The sequence below is a fragment of the Muntiacus reevesi genome, chromosome 1 (genome assembly GCF_963930625.1).
Source record: "Muntiacus reevesi chromosome 1, mMunRee1.1, whole genome shotgun sequence".
Taxonomy (NCBI): Eukaryota; Metazoa; Chordata; class Mammalia; order Artiodactyla; family Cervidae; genus Muntiacus; species Muntiacus reevesi.
The window spans coordinates 9,711,649-9,729,797 of NC_089249.1; the positions used below are offsets into that span (position 1 = coordinate 9,711,649).

At 37.8% G+C, this 18,149-nt stretch overlaps 1 protein-coding gene across 3 annotated transcripts in view; it reads right to left on the reverse strand.

Moving 5' to 3' along the window:
* The window catches only part of ANKS1B (ankyrin repeat and sterile alpha motif domain containing 1B), a 1,071,061-nt gene that overhangs the window by 625,404 nt on the left and 427,508 nt on the right, over positions 1-18,149 (reverse strand). For all 3 annotated transcript variants that reach the window (XM_065937415.1, XM_065937407.1, XM_065937398.1), the window contains exon 12: positions 24-204. In XM_065937415.1, the coding sequence (XP_065793487.1) occupies positions 24-204 (181 nt within the window). The remainder of the gene's footprint in view (positions 1-23; positions 205-18,149) is intronic.

The window sequence follows — 18,149 nt, forward strand, 5'->3', positions numbered from 1 at the left end:
CTGCATAAAATGAACGGCTTTACCTGTATCGCCAGTTTCCGTGTTCTTGACTTCTGTGGTTGCTGCAGAAGAGGTGAGTGGACTAACTGGAGGGTTGGAAGTAAAGCTTGTACACCCTGTAGATGTGTTGATTTCAAAATATTCTTGGTTGTGATTCATTCGATGAAAATCCAAAGAAGACACAATAGATGTTCGTTGTTTAGGCTAAAATAAATGAGCATGATAAAAGTATTAATATGATCATGCTCATCTTCAGCCCAATTTCCCCATCAGTTTAATCTGATTTTTTTAAGTTGCACTGTCTGTTTTTGACACATAAAATATAGCTGTGTTTTACAGAGAGACATTAAATAATCCCTTAATTCAATAATAAAAAATGTTTAATGAAAAAATGTCATGGCATGGTTGACAAAATAATTTAGACTTTTTTGTTAGATTTCTCCAGAAGACTGCAAAAATACAGTGCTCAGAATTCCTCTTAATGATCAATTTAGAAAGTTGCAATTTTGAGTCACCTTTCATTCATAACATTTATAAAGGATTCTGCATTTGGCAGACCCAGAGAACATAGAGTCTAATAAAGTAATAAAAGGGTCCTTAAAATATGGAAGCATAATTAAGGCAGTTCCATTTTTTAATTTTATATATAGTCCAAGGAACTGGGAACATTAGATATTGTCCCCAAGTATCATATGCTGAAATTTCATTATTAAAATGAAGTAAATTTGTATAGAACATTTTTTAGGATCTAAGAATCCACTTGTATTTGTAGTGAGCTTTGGTTTCTTTTTTAAGGATTTAAATTAATCCCCAAATAGCAAAAAGAAAAAGTCAGTTTAAACATAAATGGTAAAATCATGGAGTAACAGCAGATATAATCTATACCTTTTGTCAGTAATGGGTTGTTTCCTATAGCAGTTTTCTGGGTTTTTTCCCACAATTTTAATTATATTCACTTTTTTTTCTTGCCTAGCAGAGGTTCTAACACCACCCTTCAGAAAAACTGCAGTCTTCTTGGCTCTCAGGATTGTACACATTTCCTAATTTAAGTTTTCTTATGTTTTATTCTTATTATCAATGTTCATGAAATATTAACAATCTCACAAAAATAAGAGATTAAATACAATCTATTTACAATAAAGTTTATTGTACTTAACTTTCTGCAAAGTACAAAAAGTACAATAAACTTTTGACTTAGTAACACTTTCACTGCTCTCAAATACTTGCTAATTTTATCACTGAACTCCACAATTATTTTCCTGCAAAATATTTATGTTACCATTTCTCTTCCAGCTCGTCATGTTTTTTGAAAAGCAGACATTACTTAGTCTACAGTCTAAAATAGCTGATGATATTGAAAATGTGTTTTACAGAGGTATTTTTTTTTTACTTAAGGTGTTCAAATTATCATAACATGCTTTACACTTTCACCCTTGCAATATTTTTATAGGAATGGCATAAATAACAGGCATAAATATTGTTATATGAGTATAAGTCATTTATTATTATGACACATGAACTCAGTAATGCAATTCAAATTAATACCCACATAAGACTCAGTTGCTTTTGAAGTATAAAAGACTGGTGTTCAATGTCAGGCTTGATTTTTCATGAAATGTCTGTCCTTGGGGCTACTAAATCTCAATTCACTTTCAATGTTCTTCCTACTAGACTATATAACTGCAATTAAAAACATGGATATGACTCTGGCTCCAATAGAAACACAGGTATGTCATTATCATGGTTTTGTCTCATTGTATTTTATTTTTGTTTCACTTTGTATAAAGTCAGCAAACCAAATTTATATGATGTACCCTCTCATAAACATTACAAGGATAAAGCCAACTGAGGTGTATGACTCCTTTACTTATAAATGTTTCTGAAATACATGTTTCTGAACCTTGACCACCCAATGTTTTAAATCCACTAGAAGTACAATTTGTTATACAATCAAGCAAGAAAATAAACTATTTTTCTGCATTAATCTATTCTACAAGTATTTGCTAACTGTATACTAAATTGTGGATACCTTGGTAAGCAGTATTATACGAATAAGATGAGGAAGCCATTCTCCCTTTTCTCTGAGTGATTAGACTCGAAGTGGGAAGAGGGATGGTGCATGAGGTAAGAAACCAGCAATCCAAGGATTATGTACAGCATAGTAAGCGATAAGCATCATGAGAAGTGCACACAAGATGTAAAAGGTGAGCCTCTACTTTAGAGAGTTAGGAAAGGCCTCTACAAGCAGGTAACTGATGGCTGAGTTGAATCTTGTTGAAGTAGTGAGTGAAAGTGAAAGTCACTCAGTCGTATCCGACTCTTTGCAACCCCATGGACTATACGGTCCATGGAATTCTCCAGGCCAGAATACTGGAGTGGGTAGCCTTTTCCTTCTCCAGGGGATCTTCCCAGCCCAGGGATCAAACCCAGGTCTCCCAAAGTGTGGGCAGATTCTTTACCAGCTGAGCCACCAGGGAAAGCAGAGGTGGTAGGAAAACAAAAGAGGATGGGAAGAGAGAAAGTGCAAACTGCAAAAGGTTCAGTACGACTGCAGAGCAGGGTATGTGACGGTAGCGGTGGGTTCAAGCTGTGAGGTATTAGATGTTTCAGGGGACAAATCATGAAGGGCTCTAAAGCCATATTAAGGAGTTTGGTCTTTCATGGCACAATTTTAAGAATCCACTGGATGATTTCTAAGCAACAGAGTTTCATAGTTGGGTTTGTATTTCAATAAAATCATTTTAGCAGTTTAAAGAAGGAACAGGTAAGGGCAGAGAGACTACAAGAGGAAGAGAGACTACAAGGATATTATTGAATTGAGCCAAGACATAATGGGGTCCTGAGGTAAAGCAGCTGCAGTAGTGCTGGAGATCACAGATGTTTTCAGGAGATACTAAGGAGGTTAGTTCTTTAGATCTTGGCATCTGATTGGATGTGAAAGTTGATTTTCAGGGAGGAGTCTAGGGTGACTCATAGATTCTTGATTGGGTAGATGCCAAAAGATAAGGTTTTTGTGGGCAATATAAACACATACACTCCTATACCAGAATTACACAAGATGTACTCAGTGGTGGCCACAGGACTGGAAAAGGTCAGTTTTCATTCCAATCCCAAAGAAAGGCAATGCCAAGGAATGTTCAAACTACTGCACAATTGCACTCATCTCACACGTTAGCAAGTAATGCTCAAAATTCTCCAAGCCAGGCTTCAACAGTACTTGAACCATGAACTTCCAGATGTTCAAGCTGGATTTAGAAAAGGCAGAGGAACCAGAGATCAAATTGCCAACATCTGCTGGATCATCAAAAAAGCAAGAAAGTTCCAGAAAAACATCTATTTCTGCTTTATTGACTATGCCAAAGACTTTGACTGTGTGGATCACAATAAACTGTGGAAAATTCTTAAGGAAATGGGAATACCAGACCACCTGACCTGCCTCCTGAGAAATCTGTATGCAGGTCAAGAAGCAACAGTTAGAACTAGACATGGAACAAGAGACTGGTTCCAAATAGGGAAAGGAGTACGTCAAGGCTGTATATTGTCACCCTGCTTATTTAGCTTATCTGCATGCAGAGTACATCATGAGAAACACGAGGCTGGATGAAGTACAAGTTGGAATCAAGATTGTTGGGAGAAATATCAATAACCTTAGATATGCAGATGACACCACCCTTATGGCAGAAAGTGAAGAAGAACTAAAGGGCCTCTTGATGAAAGTGAAAGAGGAGAGTGAAAATGTTCGCTTAAAACTCAACATTCAGAAAACTAAGATCATGGCATCTGGTCCCATTACTTCATGGCAAATAGATGGGGAAAGAATGGAAACAGTGAGGGACTTTTTCTTAGGCTCCAAAATCACTGCAGATGGTGACTGCAGTCATGAAATTAAAAGATGCTTGCTCCTTGGAAGAAAAGCTATGACTAACCTAGACAGCATATTAAAAAGCAGAGACATTAGTTTATGAACAAAGGTCCACCTAGTCAAAGCTATGGTTTTTCCAGTAGTCATGTATGGATGTGAGAGTTGAACTATAAAGAAAACTGAGTGCCGAAGAATTGATGCTTTTGAACTGTGGTGTTGGAGAAGACTCTTGAGAGTCCCTTGGACTGCAAGGAGATCCAACCAGTCCCTCCTAAAGGAAATCAGTCCCGAATATTCATTGGAAGGACCGATGCCGAAGATTAAACTCCAATACTTTGGCCACCTGATGCAAAGAACCGACTCATTGGGAAAGACCCTGAGGCTGGGAAAGATTGAAGGCAGGAAGAGAAGGGGATGACAGAGGATGAGATGATTGGATGGCATCACCAACGCAATGGACATAAGTTTGAGTTGGCTCCTGGAGTTGGTGATGGACAGGGAAGCCTGGCATGCTGCAGTCCATGAGGTTGCAGAGAGTCGGACACTATTGAGCGACTGAACTGAACTGCACTGCACTGATGCCTGTATGCTCTCGGGACTCAGTATAGACTTCTTAGTCTACATGATTATGCAAATCTACATGATATTTCCCTTTCTTTCTTTCTTTGAGCAGAGTACTGTGATTTCACTGTAGCATAGCTTCAATCTTCAAATAACATATCAAGAGGAAAGGAGAGAGGTTAATAGAAATTCCAAAGGGAAGAAATCAGTGATTAGTGATCATCTGATCCCATTCTTCTTTGGTTACTCAGAACTATCTATAGTTATCATGAGTCAGTTTAAGGAGCATTGAGGTAGTGAGGAGCCATTGCCCAAAATTCCCTGAGCATCTGAGGTGATGGAAAATGAGAATCATTATATGTTAGTCATGCTCTAAGAAAGGGATCAGCAAACTATGGCCTGTGGCCCAAATCTGGCCTGTCTCCTGATAATGAAAATAAAGTTTTATTGAAATACAACTATGTTCATTCATTCACTTATTGTCTACAAGTTCTCTCAACACTGCAATGATGGATTTGAATAGTAACAGAGGCCATATTATCCACAACACCGCAAATATTTACTGTTTCTTCAGAGAAATTGTTAGCTAATCCCTGTTTTAAGGGATCATTTTACTTATCATTTTCATGCTCAACAAAACCATAAGCATAGATTCTCTTTTACTCCTCAGCCTTATGTGCATTTAGGTTGAGGCCATGTAACTGATTAACTGACTTGTTAGTAGAAGTAAGCCTCCTCCATCCCTCTCTTACTCACCAGATGATGTAGTTTCAAGATGAAGGGAGGTCAGTGAACCCACCGTGGGCTTTATGGGAAGCTGAAGTAAACATCCTCTGTGTGAAACTACTGAGATTCTTCGTTTGTCTGGGGTGGTTCTAGAACTACTTACTCTAACCAGCACAGAATGCAGAGGCTCAGGGAGGTTAAATGATCTACTCAGGATTACATAAGCAGCGGGATTTCCCTGGTGGTCCAGTGGTTAAGAATCCTGCTTCCAAGCATGGGAGTCAGGCTGGATAGCTGGTCAGGGAACTGGGATGCCACATGCCACAGGGCAAGTGAGCCCACGTGCCAGAGCTACAGAGCCTGAGCATGCCACAGCAAAGGTCCTGCATGGCACCGCTGAGGCCCAACACAGCCAAATGCACGAATAAAAATAAGTAAATGAACCCTGAAAGATGAAATAATAGAAAGATTTTAAATTTTTATTTACTTATTTTAAGTGGAGGACAATTGCTTTACAGTATGGTGATGCTCTTTGCTACACATCAGCGTGAATCAGCCGTATTCATGTGCATCCCCTCTCTCCTGAACCCGCCTTCCATCTCCCTCTGCACCTCATCCCTCCAGATTACATAAGTAGTTAGCAGGAAGAACTTAGATTAGAAAGAATGCTCATGTACTCAGACCTAGAGACAAACAGATGGTGCCTCAAAAGCACAAAGGACAGAGGCAGAATTAAAAAGAGATATCTATGGGGGGAAATAACAGCAATTGGAGGAAAAAATAAAGAGATGGTAGAGATATTAAAAATGGAGGTAAAAGAGGATGAGTCTGGAATATTTGCTTAAACTTTTAATAGATTCTATCTTTTTAAAAAAACTATTCTGATGGAATCCTGATAAGCCATTCAGCATAAGAAAAAAAATATTTTTTTTACAAATTCACTGAAATTACAAATGGAATTTGTCAAATTTCAATGTCTAAAATAAGTGGGGCCTCTAAAATATCTCCCTCGCCTTATGGCCAGCATTCATGTAGCCCTAGCTATAGGGCTTGCTCCCACACATATTCACTTAACTAGAGTCAGCAAACTATAGATCATGTGCCAAACCCAGGCTTCTGACTATTTGTGTAAAGCCTGTGAGCTAAGAATATTTTTACATCCTTTAATGGCTGAAAAAAAATAGGAAAATAATAGTGACAGGTGAAAATTATATAAAACCGAATTGCAATGTTTTTAAATAAAGTTTTATCAGAACATAGTCCATGTTCATTCACTTATATGTATTTAATTATACATAGGAAATTCCCTGGTGGCTCGGTGGTTGAGAGTCTGCCTGCCAATGGAGGGGACACAGGTTTGATCCCTGGTCCAGGAACCAGGATTTCACCTGACGCAAGGCAACTGCGCCCTTGCACCACAACTACTGAAGCCCAAGTGCCTAGAACCTGTGCTCTGCAACAAGAGAATCTACTGCAAGAAGAAGCCTGTGCATGTCAACTAGAGAGTGGCCCCAACTCACCAAAACTAGAAAAAGCTGATGGGCAGCAATAAAGAAGCAGCATAGCCAAAAATAAATAATATATATATTTTTAAAGTAAATATTGTCTATGGCTGTCTTCATGATATGATAGCAGAGTTGAATAGTTGCAGCAGAGACCATATGACTTACAAAGCCTGAACTATTTCACTCTCTGGTCCTACAGCAGAGAGTAAGTTGGTGATCCCTGGATGACTGATTAGGGAGTATTTCTGAGGACCTGACACTAACTAGACACATGAATGATCGTGAGTCAAGGCCAGGTACATGGAGTTGCTGGACCCAGTCCAAAATGCAAACGTGGGGCTCTTTGCTCCAAAAGCAGGGAGAAGTTTCCCCTTTACTCCACAGTCTTTCTCTAGATCTGCCGTGGTGGCTCTATTTGCCATGTGCTGTCACAGCCCTCGGACACAAGGACACTTACAGGATGAGAGAGACCCTCACAGGCACCCAGGGGTTCCCCTGCAGCTCAGCGCGTAGACTCGCACGCAACCATCCCTGCACTCAGGCTCTCAGGGCTGTGTCAGCAGTGGCGGGCTGGCTGGGAGACTGGGGTTGGGGGGTCAGGTGTTCCTCAGTAATGTGGGGAGGTGGAGGGTGGTGGGACCACGGATGAGCCAAGGCTGCAAGCCCGAGCACATGCTCCATTATCCCACTGACTTCACTTACAAAATACAAATATAGAGATAAGAATTAAGAATTTTAGACTGAAATGCAAGAGTATTGAAATCCAAACATGGGGTTTTCTTAGCATGAAGCCTGTTGACACTGCACTGGTCCCACAACAATGAAGCCAGTGGCATCTTAATTATTGCTACAAATGGACTAATGCGTGAATTTACTGGTGTCACATACAGGACAGCATGCATCCCCTACCCTTATTTTGGATTCTCTTCATCAATAAGAATCAAGTTTATAAGAATATGTGTATGTTGTACAGAGATATAAATGAAATGCAGCATTCTGATGCAATGCATGCTAAGTTGCTTCAGTCTTGTCCAACTCTTTGCAACCCCATGGGCTGTAGCCCACCAGGCCCCTCTGTCAGTGGGATTCTCCAGGCAAAGACAGTAGAGTGGGTTGCCATTTCCTCCTCCAGGGAATCTTCCCAACCCAGGGAATTTAATGGCATTACCATAAACCAGATAGATATGATTCACATATGAATAAAATTAGGGCCCAAAATTCCTAACTAGGATGAGATTTAGGTAATGTTTACATTTACTTCTAAATTTTCTCTAGATTGGAATCTAAGTTTCAAATATCCACTTCTGTTTCCTCCTTTGTTATTTTCAAATTATTTAAACTAATGGACAGTTTTTTTAAAAATCCACTTACACTTGAATTTAAGTGGACTTTAAATCATTTTAATTCACTTAATTTAATTATAAAGGGACCTCATCAACCTTCTAATAAAATGTCAAATAGGACTCAGCAAAAAGAAAAAGTGGTGCTAACAAAAGTCAATAATGACATTAAATTATCCAAGCAAAACTGAGGTTCAAAATGAGTTCCCAGAGAAGATGGATGAATGTCAGAAAAATAATGAGTGGTATTAGCAGAAATGAGCTGCCCTGGTGGATCACATGGCAAAAAATCCACCACAATGCAGGAGATGCGGGTTTGATCCTTGGGTTGGTAAGAGTTCCCGGAGAAAGGAGTGGCTACCCACTCCTGTATTCTTGCCTGGATAATTCCATGGATAGAGGAGCCTGTAGACCACAGTCCATAGGGTTGCAAAGAGTTGGACATGACTGAGTGACTAACACTTTCACTTTCATCAGCAGAAATACCTGGAGATGATAGACTTCCTAGACACTGGCCCATTGATAAATTACATCAACACAAAACAATATGCTGTCAAGTCAGTGGCAAAAATAATTAGATGCTTTCTTATCCTTTTTAAATGGGGATGAGGTGGGGTGGTAAAAATGGGAAGATAGACCAGTGGTATTTTCTTTTAGGATTTTAATCAACTTGAAATACTTTGTGTATATTGTATATGGTGATAATTTTAATTCTAAGTAATTTTTCCACCGCTGTCCCAATACCATCATTTTTTCTTTACTGATTTAAAATGCCACCTTTATCATGTACTACATTTCTAAATATAGACTGGGTTTACATTTTTGCTCTCTACTGTATTCCTATTGATCTATTCCCTTTTTTAATTACTGTTGTGGCGTCTCCTCCTACTTCTAGAGTTCATAATAAATGGACACTGAATCTCTATAATCTTTCTTGTTTTATACTCTGAGATATTCTACTATTTGACGTTCTATAATTTATTCAAAAAATTCTACCATTAGCCATGTGTCAGGCACTGTTCTAGGCTTTTAAGAATACATCAGTGAACAAATAAGATAAGGCTTGAAACATTTACGCATGTTATTAGAACTTCAGAGGTGATGATCCTATATTTAATTTTCAATAATTTTTTTTTTGTTTTCTAAGTTAAAAAAATAATTTCCATTAAAAAAATAGCCTGTTCTTTTCTGAATTAAATAACCTCCCAAATCATTCTGAGGAAACCAATTCCAATCTTTCTCTGGCATTAATTTTTGTTTTCTGAAAGATCATTTACTCTATTCATTGATCTTGGTTCCTTTCTTTTTTTGTTACTCTCCTCAAATATTTGGCGTTCTTGGTAAACCACTTTTGATTACGTACGATACTGCTTCATTTCTCTTTCCTGCCCCAATTCCCACTGTAGGGGCTTCAGCTGACTTTACCTTACTGAGACAGTTATTACCATGTGGCAGGAAAATAAAGTCAAGTGCTTCATGTTGAGGTCATTCTGCTGAGGTATTTTATTTGCCCAGACTAATCCCTAGCTGATATCAGGTTGATTATATTCTTTGCAGCCAAAGATAGAGAAGCTCTAAACAGTCAGCAAAAACAAGACTGGGAGCTGACTGTGGCTCAGATCATGAACTCCTTATTTCCAAATTCAGACTTAAACTGAAGAAAGTAGGGAAAACCACTAGACCATTCAGGTATGACCTAAATCAAATCCCTTATGACTATACAGTGGAAGTGAGAAACAGACTTAAGGGACTAGATCTGATAGACAGAGAGCCTGATGAACTATGGACAGAGGTTCATGACATTGTACAGGAGACAGGGATCAAGACCATCCCCATGGAAAATAAATGCAGAAAGGCAAAATGGCTGTCTGAGGAGGCCTTACAAATTGCTGTGAAATGAAGAGAAGCGAAAAGCAAAGGAGAAAAGGAAAGATATTCCCATTTGAATGCAGAGTTCCAAAGAATGGCCAGGAGAGATAAGAAAGCCTTCCTCAGCGATCAATGCAAAGAAATAGAGGAAAACAACAGAATGGGAAAGACTAGAGATCTCGTCAAGAAAATTAGAGATGCCAAGGGAACATTTCATGCAAAGGTGGGTTCAATAAAGGACAGAAATGGTATGGACCTAACAGAAGCAGAAGATATTAAGAAGAGGTGACAAGAATACACAGGAGAACTATACAAAAAAGATCTTCACGATTCAGATAATCACGATGGAGTGAGCACTCACCTAGAGCCAGACACCCTGGAATGTGAAGTCAGGTGGGCCTTAGAAAGCATCACTACGAACAAAGCTAGTGGAGGTGATGGAATTCCAGTTGAGCTATTTCAAATCCTAAAGGATGATGCTGTGAAAGTGCTGCACTCAATATGCCAGCAAATTTGGAAAACTCAGCAGTGGCCACAGGACTGGAAAATGTCAGTTTTCATTCCAATCCCAAAGAAAGGCAATGCCAAAGAATGCTCAAACTACCACACAATTGCACTCATCTCACACGCTAGTAAAGTAATGCTCAAAACTCTCCAAGCCAGGCTTCAGCAATATGTGAACCGTGAACTTCCAGATGTTCAAGTTGGTTTTAGAAAAGGCAGAGGAACCAGAGATCAAATTGACAACATCCTCTGGATCATCAAAAAAGCAAGAGAGTTCCAGAAAAATGTGTATTTCTGCTTTATTGACTATGCCAAAGCCTTCAACTGTGTGGATCACAATAAACTGTGGAAAATTCTCCAAGAGACGGGAATACCAGACCACCTGACTTGCCTCTTGAGAAACCTGTATGCAGGTCAGGAAGCAACAGTTAGAACTGGACATGGAACAACAGACTGGTTCCAAATAGGAAAAGGAGTATGTCAAGGCTGTATATTGTCACCCTGCTTAATTAACTTATATGCAGAGTATATCATGAGAAACGCTGGACTAGATGAAGCACAAGCTGGAATCAAGATTGCCGGAAGAAATATTAATAATCTCAGATATGCAGATGACACCACCCTTATGGCAGAAAGTGAAGAGGAACTAAAGAGCCTCTTGATGAAAGTGAAAAGGAGAGTGAAAAAGTTGGCTTAAAGCTAAACATTCAGAAAACTAAGATCATGGCATCTGGTCCCATCACTTCAAGGGAAATAGATGGGGAAACAGTGGAAACAGTGGCAGACTTTATTTTTCTGGGCTCCAAAATCACTGCAGATGGTGATTGCAGCCATTAAATTAAAAGACGCTTACTCCCTGGAAGGAAAGTTATGGCTAACCTAGATAGCATATTAAAAAGCAGAGACATTATTTGCCAACAAAAGTCCATCTAGTCAAGGCTATGGTTTTTCCAGTGGTCATGTATGGATGTGAGAGTTGGACTGTGAAGAAAGCTGAGCACCGAAAAATTGATGCTTTTGAACTGTGGTGTTGGAGAAGACTCTTGAGAGTCCCTTGGACTGCAAGGAGATCCAACCAGTCCATCCTGAAGCAGATCAGTCCTGGGTGCTCATTGGAAGGACTGATGCTGAAGCTGAAACTCCAATACTTTGGCTACTTCATGTGGAGAGCTGACTCATTGGTAAAGACCCTGATGCTGGGAGGGATTGGGGGCAGGAGGAGAAGGAGACGACAGAGGACGAGATGGCTGGATGGCATCACCGACTCGATGGACATGTGTTTGAGTAAACTCCGGGAGTTTGTGATGGACTGGGACACCTGGCGTGCTGCGATTCATGGAGTCGCAAAGAGTTGGACACAGCTGAGTAACTGACCTGACCTGAACTGAATTGAACTGAATCCCTAGCTAAATCCAACACCATTTGTTTTTATCTTCCAAAAGTTCCCAAACACCTCTAATAGCATCACTCCCTGCTTTTCATCACTGCCGTGCAGTGCTCAGTAGTGTCCAGCTCGCTGTGACCCCGTGGCTGTAGCCCGCCAGGTCCTCTGTCCATGGGATTCTCCAGGCAAGAATATTGCAGTGGATTGCCATTTCTTACCCCAGGGGATCTTCCTGACCCAGGGACTGAACCTTAGTCTCTTGGGTCTCCTGCATTGACAGATGGATTCTTTATCACCGCGCTATAGATTTATTCTTATTTTAATATTTATTTTACCATTTTAATTGTTGTAGGGAAGGAGAAGATGCAAATACTTGGGCTCGGTTATGTATATTGAGTTAGAATTCTCATATTTCCGTCCATCACTTTTAAAACAGTATAAAGAAGGGATATGAGAGAGCGAAGACAACACTACAGTAGAGAGTAGATATTATTAAACCTATTATTACATGTCATGCAAATTGGAAGCAGTTTATATTTTCTTTCTTTGTAGTAAGAGGAAAAAACTTTAAAATGTCCAATTTTTATCATGAATACAATAGTTAATAATGATTAAGACCTTTTTCTAAAGATACAGATCTTATCTTCAGGCAAGCAAAATACTATTCCTCTCCTCTATAGATAGATTATGGCAGAAGAGGGAAAAAAAGGTGCCACTATGAGGAGGAAGTTAAAGTGAATGTGAGTCAATATTGCGTGCCTAAGAAGAGCAGACATTCTTCCAGGAGCTTGAGATTTGTTATCTAATTTAAACGTAAAAGGTTAGTATTAAAAGTAACTATGACTCTTTCCATTTTACAATGAACTTGAGATTTAAAGATAGCCCCACAGTATAAAAGTATGAGAGCTAAAACTATAACACAGATCTATGGAATTTAAAATTGATTGCATTTATCCCCCAGGACATCACACTAAAGGTTAAAAAAAAAAACAAAAAACATAAAGCTACAAGCAGAGACAAGAGCCTCACAGTTCTTGAGTGCCTCGCTTCGCATCAATGAGCTATTTTCCTAATCTTCAGTCTAATGACAGCACTGAGTTTTTAGAAACCATTGTTTTAAAAGGTGTTGAAAAAAGCACAAGTGTGTGGGAAATAGAAACAAATAGAATCTAAATCAGTTATGTACTAAACTCTTAGAGACACAAGGTGTTTTATTGAAGGGCAGAATTTTTAAAAATATTCACATTTGCTGCTTTTATGTCTGCAATTAATTTAATTTATGTGTGGAGATATTTGGCTATGGATAACATATATATTCATCTTCCAATAAAAGAGAAAATGGTAAAACTGTTAGTGTATTCCTAGTATTCAACATATATAATCATGAGTGTAAAACTTTATAAGTAGTCTGTAATACATATTTCTTCATAAGAGTTAGTTTCCTCATACAAGGTATTCAAACTTTAATTGGAAAGACTCCGCAGCCATGAAAGGGTAATAAAGCTGTGATTTTTATTCTAATTTTCTTTTATAAAAGTGTTAAGTAGCTTGGGCTCAGTGCAGACAGTGAATAACTTTAGCGCCTTTAACCTGTAAACCATGAAGTTTATTTTTATAGAAGATTCTCCCAGCATTAAAATAGTCATGACGATCTTGCCAAAAATATTTTTTGAATTAGGCACACCAAATATCTATGCATTAATATTTCAAAGATGCTGAAATCAAATTCAAATGTGTCCAAGATTAAAAATAAAGCCAGCTTTCTTTCCCAATTTAGTTTCTTTAAAAAATAATTTAAAATGAGTTGTTTCAGTCCAAGAACAGCAGGAAGTTTAATTACGCAATGGATTATAAATGATGTGTCCTGAGCAGCCAAAACAGGAAGCTCATAACACTGTGAACAAAAGAAAAATTTTTTACAAATAAAGGTGCATGTTGCTTTTATTTTTACAGCTCAATTTTTTCACCTAATTGTTTGGAGATAATTGTAGATTCACATGCAGTTGTAAGAAATAATACAGAGAAGCTGCTTGTGACCTTTTCCTGGTTTTCCCCAAATATATTTAACATCTTGCAGAACTATAGTGTGTGTGATGCTCAGTTGTGTCTGACTCTTGTGACCCCATGGGCCGCAGCCGGTCAGGCTCCTCTATCCATTGTATTTCTCAGGCAAGAATACTGCAGTGGGTTGCCATTTCCTTCTCCAGTTGTGATTGATATACAGCATTGTATAAGTTTAATGTATATAACATAATGACTTAACTTATCTACATCATAAAATTATCACCACAATAAGTTTAGTGAACATCCATCATCCACTAGAGATACAAAATAAAATAAAGCAATAATTTTCCATGTGATGAAAACTAAGGATTTATTCTCTTAACAACCTTCACATATAACATACACTATGTTAATTATATTTATCATATTGCACTTTCACCCTTCATACATAAATGTCATAAGTGGACTTTGTACCTTTTGACTGTTTTCATCCAACTCCCTCTTCCCTGACCCCCTGCTTCTAGTAACACAAATCTGATCTCTTTGTCTATGAGTTTGCTTGTTTTTCAAGTATAATTGGCCTAAAACACTCTGTAACTCCTGGTGCATAGCATAGTGATTTGATATTTATCTATATGTCAAAGTGATCGCCATGCTAAGTCCAGTTACCATTCGTTACCATACAAAGATGCTATGTTATTAATGAGTATATTCCCCACACAATACATTTCATATCCCTTGGTGCCTTTATTTTGTAGCTGGAAGCTGGAAGCTTTTAATACCCCTCACCTACTCCTCTTAACCTCCCCATGCCCTCCCCTCTGGCAGCCACCAGTTTGTTTTCTGTATCTATGACTCTGTTTCTGTTTTGTTATGTTGGTGTATTTATTTTGTTTTCAGATTCCACATACAAATGAAATCATACAGCATTTGTCTTTCTCTGTCTGACTTAGTTCAGTAGCATAAATGCCCACTGAGTCCATCCATGTTGCACAAATGGCAAGATTTCATATTTTTTATGATTAATATTCCACTGTATGTGTGTAGTGTCTTGTCTTCTTATCCTTTTATCTATTGATGAGTACTTAAGTTGTTTATATAGCTTGGCTACTGCAAATAATGCTGCAATAAACATAGGAGTGTATATATCATTTTTTAATTAGTATTTCCGTTTTCTTTGGATACACAGGAGTGATACTGCTATGTTATATGGTACTCCTATTTTCAATTTTTGGAGGAAACTTCACACTGTTTTCCATAGTGGTTGCATGAATTTACACTTCCAACAACAATGTACAAGGGTCCCCTTTTCTACACTTCCTTGCTAACACTTATTATTTGTTGTCTTCTTGATAACAGCCATTTTGACAGAAGTCAGGTGCTATCTTATCCTGGTTTTCATTTTCAATGTTTATTTTGTATCCTCTGACCTTATTGTAGAATTTTTTGTAGATTCTTTGGGATTTCCTGCATAGACAATTTTATCCTCTGCAAATAAGAAAAGTTTCCTTTCTGTATGTCTTTTATGTCTTCCTCTTTCTTTCCCCCTCTTTATTGTACAGGCTAGAACATCTAGAACTACACTGAATAACACTGGTGGAAAAAGAAGACATCCTTACCTTGTTTTTGATCTTAGAACAAAAACATTCAAATTTTCACTATTAAATATTATGTCAGCTGGTGGGTTTTAGTAGGTGTTCTTTATCAAGTTGAGGAAGTTCTCCTCTATTTCTCTCTTTTGATAGTTTTTTTTCCTTAATCATGAAAAGGAACTGTTGAAAGCTTTTTCTGCTTCAATTGACATGATCATATGTTTTTTCTTCTTTATAGATTTTCAAACACAGATCCAATCTTGTATACCTGGAATAAACTCTATCGGTCATAGTGTATAATTCTTTGCTTATATTGTTGAGCTCTATTTAAGAAATTTTGTGTCTGTATTCATGAAGGATATTGCTCTATAATTTTTACTCTTTTGTTGTTGGGGTTTTTATTTGTCTGTTTTCCTTTAAATGTACTGCCTGGTTTGGTATCAAAGGATAGTTTACAATTAGAATTAATCCTTTAAATGTTTGTTATAATTCTCCAACAAAATCATGTGAGCATAAAGATTTATTTTTTGAAATACTAAAAAATCATGAATTCAATTTCTTCAGTAGCTATAGAACCATTCACATTATCTTTTTAATATTGGGTGAATTGCAATAGTTTGTGTTTTAAGAAAAATTGGTTCATTTAACCTTAGTTGTCAAATTTATTTGGGTAGAGTGGCTTGTAATTTTCCTTTATTAAACTTGATGTCTATAGAATTTGTGATGATATTCCCTGTTTATTTCCTGATACAGGTAATTTGTGCCTTTCTTTTTTCAGTTTCAGTTTAAAAACAGTAGGAAGTAATTACATAATAATTTACAGAAGTATTTAAAATAGCTGCCCTGAAAACTATAAGGAGCACCTAAAGAAGCAAGCTGTAAGGAGAGTCTGGTGGGAAGTAAGGGGCAGAGATCCTGGTAGAACATCCCTCAAAAGCCACCCATCACTGATTTGGAGGAATGAAGACTCGAGGCCATGAGGGATCATGGAGCTGGGGAGAAAGCACACTCCAAATAATCTCTACTACTCAACTGTGGGTAAGCAATTTTAGAAAGCATATTCATTAGGAAGTCCAAGAAACACAGAGGTGACTTTATCAAGCAGAAAGCAAAGAGGTTGTTGGTAGTTTGAATAGCAGGCAACAGATAGCAACTTTGGAGAAAAAAACTGTTCATTAAATACATTTAAACTCAAATGAAACATAAAGTTGGTGATCAGTGTTCGTTCATGCAGTGGCTCACTAAACAAGAGAAAATCAGCAGAAAATAATTAATTTTTTTTCTGGGACTGCTCAAGGTTGACTTTGCCATCTTCTCCAATTACCAGGTTAAAGAATATTATTAACAATATTAACTAAAAGGCAGATAGTGCTTTCCCTTATGGACCCCATATTCTAGTGAACAAGACAGACAAGGAGTGGAAAAGTGAAAAGTGCTGTGAAGGAGTTAGAGGATGCTAGGAAGACAGAGATGCAGGATCCAATCTAACTTGGGGTGTAAGGAACAGTTTCTCTAAGGAAATGTCATTTTAGTTGCCATCTGAAGGAGGTGTATTTATTTCAGGGAAATATTATAAGCAGGAAAACAGAGTTTGTGATTTCTATATGTTTATTATGGATTATGTACTTCATCAATATAAAAATTCTACTTGCTCCTAATGCATTTTATCTAGAATTCTACTTTGTCTGTTTTAAATACTTTTGACAGCTGCATTTTATTTTGCACATAATAAATGCTTTTTCTACTTTAAGTTTTTGGCATTTTTTTCTTTATTTTCAAAATTATGTGTCACTTTCAAACATCATAATTTAGAGTTTGAATTTTGATGGAACAATCTCTTCTCAAAATGGAACTCTTTAACTCATTTACATTCACTAAATGTATGGGCCCTGTTTAATCTCACTCTGTCATCTTATTTTATAGCGTTTATTTTTGCCTTTTTCTATTTATTTTTTTATTCCTCCTCCTTCTCCTTCCCCTCTCCTTCCCTCCTTTCCGTCCTCTCCTCATTTCCTTCTTTCTTTCTTAAGTAACTTGGATATTCTAATTGTTGTACAAGCAGTAGTAGCTTTAAAATCCCCAATGTCATCAAACACTGTCCTACCTTAAGGATTATCTGGAAAATACATTAAAATTTATATAACTATAATGTGCCATGGATATTGTCTCCTCTTGGGACCTTTTACAGACTACATCTTCACTTTCCAATATAACTCTCCCATGCAAGTAGAAGGGCAAGATCAAAGCTGAGAATCAAAACTGTGTGATAAATAGGAAGACCATCTCCATCTTCCAGAAGCAAACACCAGCAACAGCAAAAAGGATAATGCTTGTGTTAAGTATGTGGTGGTTTTCACTGGTATCTTCACGCCCTAGAGAAGACTGAGGCACTCTTAAAGAATAGAGCCAAGAGGGTCATCATCTCTGCCACTCTACCAATGTCCCTGTATTTGTGATTATAATGAACCATGAGAACTGTGATAATTCCCTTCTGGTTGATAACAGTGCTTTCTGTATCACTATCTGCTTTGCTTGCTTCCCCTGCCAAGGTCATTTATGACAACTTTAGCACTGCGGAGGGACCAATGACCACATCACTGCCCATATAAGAGCACGGGTAGCAAACTTGTATGATGGCCATGTTGTTGCCCAATACATTGTCACTGCATCCACTGACCACCGACACTGCCAAGACTGTGGATAAGCTGATCCAGGTTCAATGGCATGACCTTGCAAGTCCCCACCAACATGTTTATCAAGGATCTGATCTGGATAATGTATTAGCTATCAGGTGTCAGAGGG